We start from the raw sequence: 17,068 nt of genomic DNA on the forward strand, positions 1-17,068 counted from the left end.
TGCACAGAGCATTGGTCCAGTTACCACACCAATAGTAGACTGCTGGTCGGACTCCTCCACGGGAACGGGGTCCTCTTCTTGTACTTATTGCGCTTACATCTCGATGGTTCGACTGTTGTATAAATGAACTATGTTACGTTCAGTGACCATGACACCGAGGCATGTCATGATAGCAACCGATATCGCTGTGTCTTGACCCGCGAAAGCGTGGTCGGCCCCTCGATGGGTGTCCGGAATTCTCGGTTATCACCTTCAGACCCGCCGCATCGAATCCGAATCTGCGAACCAAGTGCGACTTATTCAGAAGATACGAAGGTATGTATGTATCTCGTGCCGGCGGGAATCATCTACGCATCATGGGCAGGAGTATCCCGGGGAGCAACCTCGGACATACACTCAGTGTGGCACAATGCCTGCATAAATGTCTTCCCACTGGCATTCAATCCTCTCAAGCTACTCACAGGCTCCGGCGGCAGCCAACTGGATATTTATGGATTTGCCACCACGCAGGGACATCTCATCGCAGCTCGAGTTCTGGAGCACTCGGACGCCTGCGGTGGGCCGGTTGGTCACAAAGCCACGAGGAGCATAATCCGTGCGATTCTGGGCTACACCCTCACTACCGTGACGGTGCTTCTCATCAGGATGTCAAATGTTCTGAACAACAGAAGAAGAGACCCCGCAGGCATCCGCAGTGCGTTGCACGAAAATTCCGAAACCCGGAAATTAGACACTGACTCAAGCGCAGTACGTGGATCCCATGGGAACGTTTCCTCGTGCCCGCAGAAGCTCTGCAAGCCATGATCCACATTACTCCGCTACTCGGCAATTAAATTCCAGGCCCATAATATTACAGGGGACCCCGCGATCCCGTCGGCATCGTGGGGTTGCAGTGTTCTGGTTCACTCTTCTCCGGGGCCGGAGTCGCTGCACAGTATACATGAATTATATTGAGTCGGGCATGTGAAGCTCGCGTCTACAGTGTCCCATCACCATGCATGCCAAAAGAATAGAAGCCCGTACACAGGATCGCGAGTTCTAGCGTAAGCATCGGCGATTCCCCATGGACTCAGACTGCAGTGCTCCCCACGATGATGGGCTTCGTCTTGCTCAGTGACGCCAAAGTGTCGTTAGGCAGATCCAAGTGCTCTTGGACAAGCTCAGGAGGTGTCACGGCAAGCCACTAATTACGGGCATTAGTAACTGCATGTGATGAACAAACGAAGGCACAACTGACCTGGTTCAAGCTGACATCCTGGTAAACATCTGTAGATAGCGTAAGTATGAGTCTACGCCTCCTTCAGACACGTACCAGTGTTGAAAATCTCCAGGAAGTGCAGGTCAGTGTCGCCGATGTTCTCGATGTAATGGCCTACGCCAAACTCGACGTCAGTCTCTAGTATGGGCGCCCCTCTCATGATACCCACCATACGAAGCGGGGAAGAACCCTATGTCGCCGCCCTGCAAACAAATATGAACGCCTGAACGAGATAATGTTACGTTCAATGGCACGGACCTGGTAATCGTACGTGCGGGCGGTGCTCGTAGACGCGAACGCCGTGACACGAGCATTGCCGGAACTGCGCAAAAGGTCGGTTATCACCCAACGGGAGGGCTGGATGGATCACAAGAATGCTTACATATAGTAGGTCCACTCGTCTTGTGTCGGGTGCCACTGACAAACTCACTGAGATGGAGCCAAGTATTCGACGGAGATGAAAAAACGCACGTGCATCTCCCTAGAAACGCACGAGTTGAATGAGTGACCTTACATCCCGTACTCGCACACGCACCTCATGCCGCCAGGAGCAACAGTGACATCAGCAACGGAGATGCCGGTGGAGGCGTTGAATGTCGTCGAGTCGGCAATCTTCACAGAACCACCGGCGTATTGGGTTGCCGAGACTTGCGAGAGCGGGAACGTGTATGGCAATGGCACCTGGCCCTGCGGGTCTTCAGGCGCGACTGCGTCCGGAGAAGGGGGTGCTGCCAGAGCACATGTTAGAGCTCACGAACAATACTCGACACGGATCGATCACCTCCGGGGAAGATATACAGTTGTTGGGCAGGGATATTATCGAGCGCTTCGATTGTTGTGCCGAAGTTCTTCGCAAGGACGTCCTTGGGTGTGTGCGCCAACCAGTCGGTCAACTGGACCGCGTACCGATCAGCAACGATACGCGTGGGTCGCATGCAATCACACTCACCAAGAAGGTAGAGTCTTCGCTGAAGTCTCCGCTATTGAAGATCTATCGGTGCGGTAATTATAGCTGTGTGCTATAAGCAGTAATATGACGTACCAGAAGGAACTCCGCTCCGTTAGGGTCCGTTGCTGTTGCCTGCAGGCTGTGAGGGATACCAGCCGGGAAATACCACAAGTCACCAGCATTCTACGTTTCTTTGCCTTAGCACTCGTTTAAGGGGCAAGTCGGCACGAGCCATACCACTGTGCCCAAGAAGTTCCTGCCATTCGCGTCGACTGCAGTAACTTGCATTTGGCCCTGTGTACGCGGATCAGACAATGGTCATAGGAAGATGGTACAGTACTTACGCTCAGAACATAGGCCCACTTCAGTACACGTAAGTGAATATCGTTCTGAATTTAGCGTAGAACATACCTCCGCCGTTTTATGCCAGTGCAGCTCCCTGACGCACGTATCTGTCAGGATTACGACGTACAAGAACGAGTACAGAGACACGCACCGGATCGCACCGGCCTCCAGGCGCATGTCGACACCGGCCATGGCTTGAATATACTTCAGTATCGTTCGTACTCAGGTAGGTCCGGCTTACATGTAGCGATAGAGAGCTGGTTGACTGGCGCGAAGGTTCAACAGCGAGTAGGCTAGTGAAGGGAAGAGGACAGACCGTTCTGTTGCCTAGCATAACCGCCAGTCTGAAGACGATTCGTACTCATCGTGAACGACCACTTAAGGTTGGGTCTGATGACCACTGTTAGCGAGTAATATTAGATTACATAGTGCGACTTACATGTCTCCATTGTCCGTAGTCGGCGGGGCGAGGAGGTCAGGGTTCATTTGCTGCAGAGGGATGTTCTGCTGCGCCATGATGGGAGCCCCAAGAGTGCCCCGGATAGGTTGAGGGTCGCCAGTGGTAGTGAGGTTCCACAGGACGCTGTTGGGGTTATCGCTCGCGTGCGGGGTTGTCTCTTGCTCCGGCTCTGCACTCAATACCGGGGAGGGTATAGGGCTAACCAATGCAGCCGCGCTCCCAGCAGGGGCAGCGAGAGCCACAGAGGTCAAGGCGATGGCACAGAAGACTGCAGTGAGGAGCTTGCTCATGGCTGAACCGATGGGGGCCTGAGGCACTACAAGCCCTGACAGTGGCTTATATACATTTTGTGCGGTGAGAAGTGCGCGCCAGTGAATTTCGATTGGGCGTACCGCGTGAAGAAGAAACGGAAGGGGGAAACTGTCACGAGATCGACTTAGCTATAGTCGCATGAGCGGAGTAGCGGTCAACCTGCATCTAGACGTAAGTATTGCCATACAGCTTCAGCGTTATTATTGGGTCAGGCAGGTACATGCCTCTGGAAGTCAGTCTTCTCGTTGAGCAAACTTGGTCCGTGTAACTCCTGAAAGCGATCATGCTTCGGAGGCATTCCTCTGTACCCACGGCACGGGTAGTCCGGGACAATGACTGATATGGTTTGGATTCCAGGTTTCCGCGACGATCTGAACTCCTCTGCAGATTCATTCCGAGATCTAGATAGCGGAGAAACACCCTTTCAGTGATGAAAATGGACAGTGCAAGTTATGAGCGAGGCCTACGCACTGCAACGTACCAAGGAAGCGCCCCGGAGATTGTTGACTACTCGTGAACGTTGGTCCGTCGTGGATCAGAATGAAGAACGTATGGTTGTGGTCGCCAAACCATGGAAGTGCGGCGAAGATGGTCATCATGCTGGTATGCATCTTACATGGTCGTGGACAGCTACGAGATCTAACAATAGCTGTGGGAGATAGATCTTCAGCGTGTCTGTAGCATCATGTCACCCATTGTGTACATTCACACAAGGAGTGTTTACGGCAATCTTCTCAAGAATTCCCAGAAAATCGCTCCGCAGTTGCCGTTTGAGAGTGAGACACTGTGGATTACCAATGGGGAGCGCAACGACCGATGACACGTTATCACCAACGCGTAGCTTCGGTCATATGAGTTAACCTTGCTAAGTTGCTTCAAATACATAGGACGAAAGCTTTTACCGGGCAGCCCCTGGGATGCGATAATCATTCTCCGGTGTGCCGAGTTGCCTACGAAAAACACTCCTGTCGTACTTAGGTTGAGGTCGACGACGACGAAGGTGTCTGATATCCGGAAGCATCTGATTGTGAACGCTGCAACCTAGTCGCAGGAGCCTTGTTGTAAGAGGGTGCGAGAGATGCGGGGCAGAGCGGGCCCGACGCTGCAACTTCGATATATTTTTGTGGCGAAAAAGCTTGGTGCTTCGAGATTGTATGAACACGATCGTGTCTCTCATCCGATCTTGGTAGTCAAACGAGCTGCCGTTAAAGACCTTCTTAAACAGTTGGCTGATCGTGCAGCTTCGATATGCCGGAAGTCACAGCACCTTTCGACCATTGGTACCTTCAAGGCTTTCTTCGTTGCTACGACTGGTTCAGAAATGCCCTTAGGCGACGTTCCATGCGAAAGGAAGAGCATGGGGACGGCCTCAGATACCGGAGCATTGTCGCTGCATACGCTTAAGCGTGCATCGCCGTCGCGGTTGCACTTTGATTTGCACCTTCTGCGTAATGCTGTTGCTGGATCTAGTACGTAGGCCGGCTGCAGCATAACGTGAACGATCAAGCAAGAGAACCGCGTGTGACGACCCATTGACGACCTCTAGTCCGATCACGGAGGCGTGCGCAGCCGAGTGGGATAAGCGAGAAGCGTGTCGCTACCAGCCCCCACAGCGATAGGAGTGGTTCCCGGCGACGCCGACGCCCGTTGTCAGCGTAAGTCGGAAGTAGCGGTCATAGCATCAACGAGAATCAAGTGATAAACGTCTGAGTCAAGCTTGATTGATAGATCGCGCTGTAAACAGCACATGAGGAACGTCGGTGCGACCAGTACCTACGTCGATTGCGAATGAAGTTAGCTGTTGCAATAACCCCGGAGACAAACACAGCTAAGTATGTAGGCACGAACCTTCGACATCCTTCAGGGTCGTCATGAGGCTCACGTCATACCATAGGCTATATGACGACCCAGTAGAGGCATATGCGTGCCTGTTCTGAGTCGGTAGCGATAGCATGCGCAGTCCCTGCAGGCCGGAATGGGCGAGAAGGTTGCGGTTGCAAATGAAGGATGCGGTAGGCAGTGCTTTCACCAGAAGCAGCTAGGCCTAAGTCATTCCACCGATGAGAGAATGGCACGGGTTTTGGAAGTGGCCTTGCAGATATGGGAGGATAGGCTGAACACATGAGGGGACAATTCAGTAAGACGTACGACACGAACAGGCACAGCGATATGGCTGCAATGCAGCAGACACGTACATTTTTGTATGTCCATCGAGTACAATGCATCTCAGCTCGGAAACACTCCGACTTTACCGCCGTTCTCCAAGATGTGAACAGCCTGTCCGACCTCGCAGAACCAGCTAAATCCCTTATCGTGTCCTCGACTACCAGCGGACACGTAGTACTTCAAGGCTCGGACAGCAGAACGGTAGGGAAGACCCTGAGCATGCATGTGCAGGTGATTGACTGAAAAGAAAGGGGGTATATGGAAACCTAGACTAGAACACTGTGAGTATCGGGTCAAAATCAGAGACGCGGATGAGAGAGCTCACCGGCGCGACGCGGGGGGCGCCTTCAGCTCATCTAGTATGCGATGGCCAATCGCTGCCATTTCGCTAACTGTGTATCGTGAATGACCAGTACCAACAGACATTGCGCATAAGAGTATACCCATGTCAGCATCTTGCGCAGTCAAAGACTTGATGTTATCTATACAATCGTCGTAGAAGTTCAGGGACGCAGTACCGGCAAGGTTCAATGCAATCATTACCAACCAACATGACGTTTAGGAATTACCAGCAAGTGATGCGCGGCTGCAGGGTCTCTGTCCGTAAACACTGTATAAGATTCATCCTATGTCCATCCCGTCGATCAGGCGTAGTCATGTCAGGAGCTCAGCACGGCTTACCTCCCATACAACATTGAAGCCATTGGCTTTCGATGCACCACAGAATATGCAGTTTGATTGTTTTCCCTGCGTTTCAAAGGGGGATGCCAAGCTCAGCGGTGTATGTCCGCTTTCTATGTCCGCGTTTAAATTGCCACGTCCAAAATAGCTGGCGTAGAGGCTCTTGATGAATTTCATAACCCTAGAAATTTGTATGTCAAGAAAAATTGCCTCCCAGATACTGTGTGGCTGCACAAGCTAGCACAGTCTATGGCGATAGTTGGAGGAGCAGATCGACGTGGCCGACGTCGTAGATACCAAAAATGGCCATGCAACCATGTAAGACATCACGTGCGACGGACGCGCGCCGCGCGCGACTCTCCGAGTCGACGCGCCTGGCGCCACTGACTCTGAGTCTCAGTCTGGCTTGCTACAGTACTATCATACCCAGGTCCCACAGTGAGCTGCTATTTGGATGCCAGTACATAGAGTGTACTGAAGGCGACATCATTTCATTCGATATCACAAGCAACGATCCACGGGGATCTTTGCAAACAAAGAATGAACCAGGTAAGTTCGGTCTTTGATGTCTACTATTGATGCTTCAAGTGTGCCACGGCGAGCTAATGATCATATCTGGGCCTGCCGCTGCGATAGGACACTCTAGCCGTTTCGGCTGGGGCTCGCCTTGCGATGTGTTCACACGTCGATGTCTATCCTCACGACACGGACGACGTATTCAGGAAGCTAAGAGCGCTTGGTACTTGGAACATCCAACGCCTTCATAATGCCGCACGTCCATCCAAGCGTCGCAAGGTGTCTTGTTATCTCTTACTTTGCATTGTCCATGAACTAAGATCATTTCAATAGCTGTCTCTACCCATGTGTGACACATGTCAATCTACTCTGCGACCATTTGCGTGTTTGCACTGTCCTTCCACTGGGTGTTGGCATGAACGGCATATGAGAGATCATCTTGAAGACACTGACCATAACTTCTGTCCGTAGTCTATTTCTCCGTCCTTTCGCCATCAGTCGTCGGATGCAGTCTATGAACCGTCTGCTGACTTGGACACAGGTGTTGACGTCAGGACAGGGACTATATACTGCAATGCATGCGCTGACTTCGTCTATGAGAGAGCCGCAGCACGTACGTTCGCAATCGCGACGATCGGTGCAGAAGAGATTGTCGGAGGTATTGTCCCTGAGTATTCTCTGTACGTATCTGACGTTGTTCATCTCAGTGGCCAGGAATAATCGACAACCCTTCGAACCCTGGAGACCAAACCAAAAGGAAAGTACGATTCTCCAGACCGCCATCTCTATGCCATGCCAAGGTTAGCTGTCGCCTGGAGACTGAAAATGCTAAGTTCTTCGCTGACAACCATATCCTGCATCCCAATGCACAGCTCGACGTGGGCTCCTGAACCTCGGAAATACGTGTTTCATGAACGCAATCTTGCAGGCGTTTCTCGTCAATCCTCTTCTCCGTGACTTCTTCCTCAGCGACAAACACAATCACCTGTTGTGCAAGAACAGAGATTGCACATGCTGCGAAATGGATAAACTCTTCTCGGAGGTCAGGACTTCCTTCCGCATCCGTCATACGTACTGTCCCTAATCCTTGAGAACTTCGGATAGATGTATTCAGAGAACGCGACACCATATGGTCCGGCGAGCTTCCTCGCGACGACGTGGCGTGCTTCAGCAGAGCTGTCTGGCTACGCGCAGCAAGATGCACACGAGTTCTTCATGGCCGCGCTGAACCACATCCACTCTACCAGCAGAGGGTCGACCAAATTCCAATGCATTTGCATCGTTCATTCCACATTCACGGGGCTTTTACAAAGCGACGTCAAATGCGGTCGGTGTGGTAACGTCACCACCGCCTCAGACCTTATGCTGGACATCAGCCTAGAATTACAAGACAAGGGCAGCGCTGGTCACGCCGGGAGCGAATTGACTCTTGCATCTTGTCTGCGGAGGTGACTATTTCCTGATATGATCGTCCATGTTCCTGTTTCATGGCCCACCAGGTATACTCAGCCGGAGAAATTGGGCCCGAACGCATACGATTGTGCCAATTGTGGGAAAGTTTCCCATGTACGTGCTATTTCCGAGGCTGTTCACGTCTTCGAAGCTAATCTGGTACCACGGCTGAGCAGGCGGACAAGCGGCTGAGCCTCCGAAAGCTCCCGCCCGTCCTGAGCTTCCAGTTCAAGGTGAGAACGCGCACGAACCCGGCTCTCGTGCCTCCTATTGAGTCGCGAATTCAGCGCTTCGAACACAAGGCCGGAGACAAGGCGGCAGCGCAGAAGATCGAGGCCCCCGTCCGGTTCCCGTCGAGCATCAATATGGCACCCTACACGTCTCTCGCAATGGCCGTGAGAGAGCAGGAGGGGAAAGACGGGGGACCAGACTCCGCTTCGTCTTCGTGAGTTTGCTCCCTCGACCCTCGGCTTCGGGCGTCTTACGAGAGCACGAAGCAGCCTCCCGGGGCCCGCCAGTATGTATGAGTATGATCTATTCGCAGTGGTCTGCCACGAAGGACAGATCAACAATGGACACTACACGTGTTTCGCTCGTTCTCAAGACGAGGTACGTAAGCTTCTAGCGTATTAGTTTCTATTCTCAAACCGGTGCTCTCCAGTGGTACAGGTTCGATGACGACAAGTAGGTTTCATGATGCTTCGACCCTCATAACGACTCATGGCCTATTTCACAGAGTGTCACATTCGAGCCTGCGAGCATGCCTTAGTTCGCAGCCTCAGGTTTACATGTGCTTCTACGTCAAGAAGCACCTGGATTATAAGCCGTACGTGACGCCTTCGTACAAAGTCGCAAGAGAAGCGGAAGCGGTTAGGGAGAAGCAACGAGAACGAGAGAAGGAGGCAGCCCGCATGAGGGAAGTCGAGGATGCGTTGCTGGCTACAGTCTGACAACACGTTGCACATCAGGTCGCACACATAAATGGCTATGAGCAGGTTACGAACGACGAGGTCCTTATTTATAGCATTAGTCGAGCAGGCTATCGAATGTACTTAGGTGTAATACAAAGTGGGGAGGTATATGTGTGCAGTCGATATACAATGAGAATGGTCTATGGACGGGGTGTGTTAGGAAGCAATGCAGGGACATGATGGAACGAAAGCGAAGATGAGCAATATGCAAGTGAGGGATCAATGAGGCAGGATATCATTGAGCTCGCCCTCCTTCACCCGAATCTCCACAACCTCCACTTCATAATCCATCATGGACGAGTTGGTAGACGATACCGAGGAGGAGATGAAGCCAGACCCGTTCGGCGGAGATGTGGAAGCGACATCTGTAGGAACGCGAAGCAAACGGTAGCGAGGCAAGGTCAGCAACGGAGAATGCATGAATAATGAAGACACGGGAAGGAAAGACAAACGAACATCTGTCTTTGATATAGGGTGGGACAAATAGATCCTGCATAGCGACCACATACGTCAGTCATTCATATAACACACCGGCGAAGGGAGGGCAGCTTACCTGATTCCATACGAACCCTTGGCTCCTCTGGATGGTCAGGATCGGTCGCAGCGTGAAGACAGGCTGGCGGGGCTTTCGCCGGTGCTGTCTCTTGGGGCTCTCAGGCTCAGGATCAACGGCACGCTGCTTGCCTTTGACATCCTTCTTGAGTTCGGCAATCTTGTGCTCAGACAAGGCCTCGTCGCTCTCGTCGATCTCCATGTCCCCGTCTGGGCGACCCGCGCGATCCTCTCTCTCATGCACGGCGGGGCGATCTCCGTCCGAGACATCGCTGCTGCGGTGGACAATGCGTCCGTAGTTCTCGTCGTCCTCCGAGCACGAGTTGTCCTCTGATCCGCTGTCACTGTAGTCATCGTCGTACGGGATCTGCTCGTAACACGCCCATGTGGGAGGCGAGGGCGCCCGGCCGATCCTTCGGCGCACGAATGGGTGTGCGGACGCGGTGGTAGTGTTGCTCATCGTTGCTCGTCGTCGGTACGCACGGCCAGTGGGTTGCGTGCAGCGGCGATGGTGGTGGTCAGGGTGCAAGACGAGTCGGACGCTGTCGGGCAGGTGAGCGCGTGTGTGATGTGTGAAGAGTCACTTGCGACTGGAGACAGCCTGGCGTCGAGTCACACCTTCCCTTTCCGGGCAGACCATCATTTCGGTCGACGCTCCGTCGAGTCCAAGTCGAGTCCTAATCCAGAGTGTCACCCGTGCTACACACTGTACTTACAGCAGCATCTGCGTATAATGAATATCGCCTGATACACGTTGGTAAAGTCGGCAAGCGTAGCAACAATGGGCCAACTCCATATGCTGTCGAACTCCCACAAGTCGTCCAGTGTGCCGACACCTGCCTAGGACCAATTCTGGCGGGCCCAAATATGTCAGTGACGATCGGGGCCTACTAGCTTGTCGTACTCATACGAAGCGTTGTTTCTAGATCCAATGTTAACGACAGCCCATCGGTGCAACAATTCAGTTCAGTGCATCCCTCTCACGACCCACGCTAAGGCTGTGCGCGCGGATGCAATGACAGAGCCTCAGCAGAAGTCCACGGGTAAAATAGGGAAGTTTCGTGTACCATGTGTTCGAGATTGGGTGGTGGGACGGCACGGTGTATCCAATATAATCTGTTTCAATTGCACCGCCTCTCGATCGAGGTACACTGCTAGAAATGTCGCGGAGAATTTGAACGTACAAAAACAATCCTACCGCGGGACAAGATTGCCCCCGAGCTCGTTCGTCGACGCCGAAGCTGCACGCCTCGCAGACGCAGCTCGACCGCGGCGTTGTTACGACAGTTTGACATTTGCCGGACGCAACGGGACGTCTGTTCACGAGAAGGGCGTGGCATATTTACTGCGGAAGTCTTCTCCGTGAGCTGTAGCTTAAACCTTAGAATGCAAGCGGATTGGAGCATTGGACGGCGCATCCGCGCCTACGTAGAACTTCTTCCTCTCAGCGTATCGACGACCCTGGCCTCAAGGCGATACAACGCTGCATAGGCGGCTTCCGGCTGCTGTATCATCGGCACGATGTAAGGTTGCCTTCGGTACGCATCCATTAGCACATGGTCAATAATAGTAGGCCCGCTAGAAGGCAGCGGCGCAAATGAAGACAGAACATGCCGTACAAATATGACAGGATCCCGCGCTCAAAACGCATGGGGCATCGACCATGCCGTTGCTGAGGCTACTCCGCGAGCAAATAGGGTCGCTGGTCCCAGAACTCGTCGCCAATGATGTCACAATGTAGCAGTTCCACCGTATACTGCGCCTTCGGCTTCTTTGGCGGTTTGCGCGTGCTAGGTTGAGGGATGCCCTGACCCTCAACATCGGGAGTGCTTGCTGCCCCTTCCGCAGCTGGTGCTAGTAGGACGGCCTTCTCGGGCATGACCTACGGGTAGTCACTTTAGGGTCCATTGTTCTGATGGACTTGCAGATCGAATACGCACCTGCTCGCGCACAAGAACACTGCCTTTTCGAAAGCGCGCAGGCAGACTGTTGTAATTGATGCTGAAACGGGAATGCAGCATCTCGTGTTTTGTGCTGGATACCGTTCCCTACAATCGGTATCAGCTTTGGGTCCGTAGTTCCTCGAGCTCGAGTACCCACCCGGAGCGTAGCATGTGCCTGGGTCGTGCTTTCGTCGCCTTGAAGCACCAACGCCCAAAAGACCGTATTGTACAGGTTGTTTATGTGCGCTTCAAGCTGATTATTAGTCCCTTCAGCGGGCGCATTCATGAAATCATCAGGCCGCTCACTGTCTGCTTGTCGCCACGCGAAGTAGTCTCGGATCTCCTTCGGAGAGGGGTACATCACGATTCGCCCGTCAAATGAAGGTGGATACATCAATTCTTTGTCTGGCAGATATTTTGACCAGTTATAGACATAGGATGACGTGAAAAGCGAAGTGACGGTGGTGATGATTTTGGACTGCCGGCGGTTGTAAAGTGTCGTGGATTTGCGGAAGAGAAAGCTGTGTGTATGTACGGATGAGCTAAGGTTAGTGAACATCATCGCTCATCCGAGGTCATCAACTACCTGTATTCGTCTGACTCGCCGAATGCAAGGCAGATGTCGTTGAACTCGTTCATGACATTTCTTGCGGCGTGGTCCATCAATTGCAGAGCACGTTCATCATTTGGTTTAGTGAAGTCGTGCGCCTCTGACAACCTACAGGTGCAGCTAAGCATGAGTACGCAAGGACGCGAAAATGACTCGAGTAGTGATCCTACTTGTGAAAGGCATGCCCATCAATACGCAAAACGAGGAATGTCCCCAGCAGCAACGGATCTGGGAGCTCGAACTTCTTCACATATTCGTATCGACTGCCCGCCATTTGGCTCGCGTAAAACAAGCAGATGCAGGGGTTTGGGTATGCCAGTAGCAAAACTCAGAAGTGCTCTGCGGTTGTTGCAGACAAGCTGCACTTTCCAATTCAAGACGCAGGCTCCTCCGCCGGGTCCTCCGGCCCGCGCTATCCGCACGAACATACACCTTACCGCAGCTTGCCCGGTTGCCGCCCGCTCTGCCCAGCTGCACCAGCTTCAAGTTCAAGCTTCGTCCGAGGCATGAAGCGTCGGACAGGATTGGCTTGCAGTACGCAAGCATATTTCGATTCGGTCATGAGATACAAGAGGTCTATGCACAAGACTGCAGTCTGCTAGAGCGATGTAAACCTGTCGGTCGATGATAAGAGACTGTCCGTACGTGCCGGAGCCAGCTGCATTTCCTAACAGATTCAGACTGCACTGGTACCACGAGACTGTCACTGTTGTGGGGTAAATCATACCGTTGTGTGGCTGTACCTACATGAGAGGCGGCGGTTGATTCTCGCACGGCAAGGTGGCGTCGACACGTTCAGCGCCTGAATGAGGGCGTACTTGCTAGTTCGGAACGGCATAGACCTGTCAGGGCGTATGTGCACCCGTGCAAGACGGTGGTAAGTACGGCAATCCTCGGAAGATGACGGAGTACGTCAAACAGAAGCACCGTGACTGTGGTACCAACATTGAAAATGTGTACCTGCAGAGGAAATGCGCTCGGTGACGTGGCGAGGACGAGTTGGGTAAGTGCGTAGGCATCCTATACAAGTCAGTATGAATCTACCGCTGGACATGAAAATGAGAGGAGCGACGGAACCTGCTGGAGGAGGAGCGAGTGGTCGGTGGCGCCTACAAGTCACCACAAATGCGCGGGGCCGCTGGCAGCCACCTAGATTTAGATCGCTTCGATGTGGCCGTAGCCCAAAAGCGCGACACAATGCAAAGCGAGTTCAGCAGTGAGTCCCGTTCGGAGAGAAGCAAAGCGCACCTGATGCATCACGACTTCTAGACGATGCGTATTCCAAGCATTGTGACCGAGGAGGGCACTCGGTCCTTCGGTGTCACCCAGGAGGTGCCACTCAACATCCTCGACACCTGCCTGTGGCCCCTGGTGCTCGGTGCACCAGCAAGGAACGTAACCTAGTCAAACAATGCGAGGTTAGAAACGAGCGGCGCAGTTGAAACACTTGCTTTGACAGGGCTTAGGATGCTGGGAAAGGCAAGGGCCACGCCGCACGCTCCTTCAAGCGTGCATTGTCCACCGGCAGCGACGGCTCAGGGACGTTGTCAAAGCTGTTCCCCGCCCTCTTCCGCGTACCTTGCGTGATCTGGCATGTCAAGAAGAGTAGAAATTGCCGTGAGAAGAGGCGCGTCCCTACTCACCTTCCTCGTCGTCGCGCTGCGCGCGGGCCACCAGGCCCATCTTGCCTAATCGCCTCGCGGAACCACCCTGACGTTTGGTCCTAAACGGCTGCTACTCCGCGCGTCTAGGGCGCCTGCACTCTCTCACGACAACCACTTCCTGTTTTCCTCTGTGGGTCCGCATTCCTAGTATGGACGACCACAGCCCCTCCAGGCGCCTTCACGGATTCTCGACGAATCGACCGCCACCGCTGCCAGCGTATCCCGAGTCCCCCAAGGGACATCATCGGAGGGATAGCTCAGGCTCAGAGTCTGAATCCTCGAGCGATGCGAGCGAGGGTAGGTCTCCACCTCGTGTACACCAGGCCCAACCCGGATACGCCACCCGGCGCCCACAATTCTCGAGCCAGAGCCAGGGCTATCATGACCGCAGGCGACCGACTCATCTTCACGCAACGATCTATGTCGACGACCCGCCATACGTGCCTCGGGACACCCCGACGCGTCCGTCGGGTTACCACTACGCGCCCAGAGGTGGCCACAACCAAGTTCAACATGCCCCGGTCGACTACCGCCGCGTGCCGCCGCTGCCCCCACACACGCCCTCGACGCAGGTAAGTTAGAGTTCTGCTTATCCGATGGGCTGAACTCATGTAACTGGTTTCCAGTACTCTGGCAGACGAGGTAGCAGCCCCAGCGGCTCTGAGCGCAGCCATGGAGGTCAGGAGAGCGACGACAGCGGCGATGGGAGCGAGACGAGCGTGTCGAGCGAGGAGAGCAATCGAGGGCGACCACACCGGGTACAGCAAGTGTCGATGGCAGGCGTTTTCCACGTCCACGAGCCGGTACTCACGAATCCTTACCTGCCGTACAATCCGGCGCGGTACCCAGCGTACGACGCACATGCGCGGAGGGTCGGTCTGGAACATGTGAGGTACGAGAGCACACCCCACGAGCCCTCTCCAGGGCATACGTACTATCGTCCAAGGACGCACCACTACCCGCCGCCTCGCGAGACCCCGAGCCCGGTCAATGAACCTATGGTACTTGATTCGCCGCCACGCTCGCCTGAGCCTTACACCCCGCCAGTCGAACGTAGCCCATCTCCGCCCACCCCTCGTATCGGCTATGACACGCGTGCTCCATCCCCGGTCAACACGAGAGCTCCTGTACGCCAGCCCAGTCCGGCGCGACCTCCTCCCCCTCCTCCTCCTCCTCATGCGCCTCCCGAGCCCATGAGGCAGTCTCCGCCGCCTATGGCTCCGTTCAGTCCGACGAATACGGCGAATACGGCACAATCTAGCAAGGATTCGGATCCCTCTGGTTCGCCCGCCCCCGAAGATGATGTCACGCTGGACATGCTCGCCGATCCCACCTATCCGGGGCAGAAACCCAACTATCCGTACCCTATTCTCGTGAAGGCTGCGATCCTCTCAAGCGCGAAGAGACGCTTGACGCTGCAAGAGATCTATCTTGCACTTCAATGTCGATTCCAGTGGTTCAGGGACAACGCGAAAGACAAGGCTTGGCAGGTTCGTATCTACGTATTACAAGTACATCAGAGACTCAACGTTGTTTTGCAGAATTCCATTCGCCACAATCTGTCTCTGAACAAGCTGTTCCGCAAGATACCTCGGGACATCACTGAGCCTGGCAAGGGTAGCTACTGGACTGTCGACGTTGGGGCGGGCGCAGGCAACAAACGCGAGCGCAAGCGCAACAAGCGTCCCACCAAGGCAGAGCGTCTCGCCATGCAAGGTCTCGCCTCTACGTCGAACCAGATGGACGACCAAAGCTCTGATGAAGAAGGTGACGACGTCAGCTTGAAAGCCACGACCACCCAGAGCCTCAGCCAAAGCCTCGGACAAACCGCAGCCTTCTCTGTGAACATCGCACCCCTGCAGCCGGATACGAACATCGACCCGGAGCTCCGCGAGGGTGGCCACGTCATTGGGGAAGGCCGCTCGCGCAGCCAGACCGGTGCGTCCGCGCGCAACAACGCGCGGCGCGGCGAGTCGCCCTACACCCGCTCGCAGGGCGCTGCGTCCGGTGGCCACTCGCAGCCCAAGTTCGGACAGCCATCTTTCGGGCAGCCAGCCTTCGGCCAACCTTCCTTCGGCACGTTCCAGGGGACCTTGGGTGCTCCCCCGCAGCCGGCGCCCGCTCGTCCGAAACAGTCAAACAACCCAGTGTCTACGGCTCCTACGTTCCGCGTCACTATGCCCGCTAAGGGAAGGCCCAGCGGCCGGCCCTCAAATGCCGCGAGGGGCCGCGCTACGCCCTCGATGTCTACTTCCACTGCGCAGGCCGCATCGATTCCGATCGCGCCCATCCTTCAATCAGCCATCCTTCAGCCGACTCTGCATCCTAGCCTCAATTTCGCGCGCGAGGCGGTCGATGCGGGGACTGCTGGCCGACTTGCTGGCGAGCCCGCTGGATTGGGCCCCGGCGCTGGTGCTCCTCCTGTACCTCCAGCTCAGGCGTACAGACAGGGAAGCACCTCTTCTGATTCGTCTCAAGGTTAATCTCAAGATCAATGTTCAAAACGCTCCTTAACGTCTCCAGCGTCCGTTTCTCTCAAAAGAGAGCCTGCTTGATATCGAATCCATTGCTTGTCGACACACGCTACTGCTGCTATCCCTGTTACGTGCTCTTTGACTGTCACACCTGCTATCATCGTCGTCTACACCCCTTCCGCTGCCCCATCCTGCTCTGACCCGAAGACCCGTTTGTCCATCGTTCTTGATCTGTTATCCGTTGTCCCTTGCTTTTCCTCGTCATATCGTGTCGTGCACATATTGTTCTGCTCTATCTCTTCCGAATTTGCTCTCCTGTTTTGCACCGAACGCGCCTGCATCTCGCCTAGATCTTGACTATGCAAGGAACTGGATGCGTTTCCGTAAGGATTTAGACACGACTCAGCCGCTCTAAAGAGATTATAGCGGAGATTAAACTGTAATTAAGAGGTGGTTTGTATTCCGTAAGCCACAATAGAGACGTCTCAAACACGGGCGACCTATCGTCTCGCATGCGGCACGAGTCGCGCGGTCGAGTCCTCCACTATGCCTCCTCTCTCGATCCAGCTACAGGGTGACGATGAGCTTGAGGAAGATGATGACATGCGGCGCTCCGCCCTCGCTGCTCTCCTCCTCCTTGGCGCAGTTGAATCCCGCGAAGTACGACGAGCTCACCGCCGCAACCGCTACCTGACCCGCGCGGAACTCTTGCCCG

The 17,068-nt window shown here is 54.4% G+C and overlaps 6 protein-coding genes across 6 annotated transcripts; 2 read left to right on the forward strand and 4 right to left on the reverse strand.

Annotated features, from left to right (window-relative positions):
* Nucleotides 1-1,069: 1,069 nt before the first annotated feature.
* C8Q71DRAFT_856561 (oxalate decarboxylase) lies at nucleotides 1,070-3,302 on the reverse strand (the record flags this gene model as incomplete). The annotated part of the gene is made up of 18 exons (XM_047927317.1): nucleotides 1,070-1,183; nucleotides 1,238-1,266; nucleotides 1,313-1,372; nucleotides 1,428-1,461; nucleotides 1,517-1,580; nucleotides 1,641-1,675; nucleotides 1,730-1,739; nucleotides 1,794-1,986; nucleotides 2,040-2,151; nucleotides 2,208-2,249; nucleotides 2,301-2,390; nucleotides 2,445-2,501; nucleotides 2,552-2,569; nucleotides 2,619-2,646; nucleotides 2,704-2,746; nucleotides 2,794-2,817; nucleotides 2,869-2,942; nucleotides 2,992-3,302. 18 exons carry the CDS (start codon nucleotides 3,300-3,302, stop codon nucleotides 1,070-1,072), a joined length of 1,338 nt encoding a protein of 445 aa, XP_047780543.1.
* A 1,774-nt stretch (nucleotides 3,303-5,076) lies between these two features.
* On the reverse strand, nucleotides 5,077-6,454 carry C8Q71DRAFT_752196 (HIT-like domain-containing protein). Its single transcript, XM_047923356.1, has 6 exons — nucleotides 6,172-6,454; nucleotides 6,038-6,116; nucleotides 5,934-5,972; nucleotides 5,816-5,882; nucleotides 5,520-5,761; nucleotides 5,077-5,437 (listed from the first exon to the last, which is right to left on the reverse strand). The coding sequence occupies exons 1-5, from the start codon at nucleotides 6,346-6,348 to the stop codon at nucleotides 5,551-5,553; spliced, it is 573 nt and encodes a 190-aa protein (XP_047780544.1). The 5' UTR covers nucleotides 6,349-6,454; the 3' UTR covers nucleotides 5,077-5,437; nucleotides 5,520-5,550.
* An 88-nt stretch (nucleotides 6,455-6,542) lies between these two features.
* Nucleotides 6,543-9,126, forward strand: C8Q71DRAFT_752208 (cysteine proteinase). The gene is made up of 13 exons (XM_047923357.1): nucleotides 6,543-6,720; nucleotides 6,808-6,966; nucleotides 7,021-7,150; nucleotides 7,229-7,345; nucleotides 7,395-7,487; nucleotides 7,560-7,729; nucleotides 7,792-8,135; nucleotides 8,187-8,253; nucleotides 8,316-8,372; nucleotides 8,427-8,584; nucleotides 8,640-8,748; nucleotides 8,801-8,823; nucleotides 8,876-9,126. The coding sequence occupies exons 1-13, from the start codon at nucleotides 6,712-6,714 to the stop codon at nucleotides 9,087-9,089; spliced, it is 1,650 nt and encodes a 549-aa protein (XP_047780545.1). The 5' UTR covers nucleotides 6,543-6,711; the 3' UTR covers nucleotides 9,090-9,126.
* Nucleotides 9,127-10,247, reverse strand: C8Q71DRAFT_752209 (uncharacterized protein). The gene is made up of 3 exons (XM_047923358.1): nucleotides 9,664-10,247; nucleotides 9,567-9,600; nucleotides 9,127-9,475 (listed from the first exon to the last, which is right to left on the reverse strand). The coding sequence occupies exons 1-3, from the start codon at nucleotides 10,120-10,122 to the stop codon at nucleotides 9,330-9,332; spliced, it is 639 nt and encodes a 212-aa protein (XP_047780546.1). The 5' UTR covers nucleotides 10,123-10,247; the 3' UTR covers nucleotides 9,127-9,329.
* A 695-nt stretch (nucleotides 10,248-10,942) lies between these two features.
* Nucleotides 10,943-12,566, reverse strand: C8Q71DRAFT_752213 (tRNAHis guanylyltransferase-domain-containing protein). Its single transcript, XM_047923359.1, has 6 exons — nucleotides 12,386-12,566; nucleotides 12,192-12,323; nucleotides 11,912-12,126; nucleotides 11,763-11,851; nucleotides 11,603-11,710; nucleotides 10,943-11,544 (listed from the first exon to the last, which is right to left on the reverse strand). Exons 1-6 carry the CDS (start codon nucleotides 12,487-12,489, stop codon nucleotides 11,341-11,343), a joined length of 852 nt encoding a protein of 283 aa, XP_047780547.1. The 5' UTR covers nucleotides 12,490-12,566; the 3' UTR covers nucleotides 10,943-11,340.
* Nucleotides 12,567-15,093: 2,527 nt separating this feature from the next.
* Nucleotides 15,094-15,555, forward strand: C8Q71DRAFT_704804 (uncharacterized protein; the record flags this gene model as incomplete). Its single annotated transcript, XM_047920411.1, has 2 exons — nucleotides 15,094-15,369; nucleotides 15,421-15,555. Coding segments are annotated over 2 exons (411 nt in total), but the record flags the coding sequence as incomplete, so codon positions are not given.
* Nucleotides 15,556-17,068: the final 1,513 nt, after the last annotated feature.

This window comes from Rhodofomes roseus, assembly GCF_022264815.1.
Source record: "Rhodofomes roseus strain CIRM-BRFM 1785 chromosome Unknown C8Q71scaffold_7, whole genome shotgun sequence".
NCBI lineage: Eukaryota > Fungi > Basidiomycota > Agaricomycetes > Polyporales > Fomitopsidaceae > Rhodofomes > Rhodofomes roseus.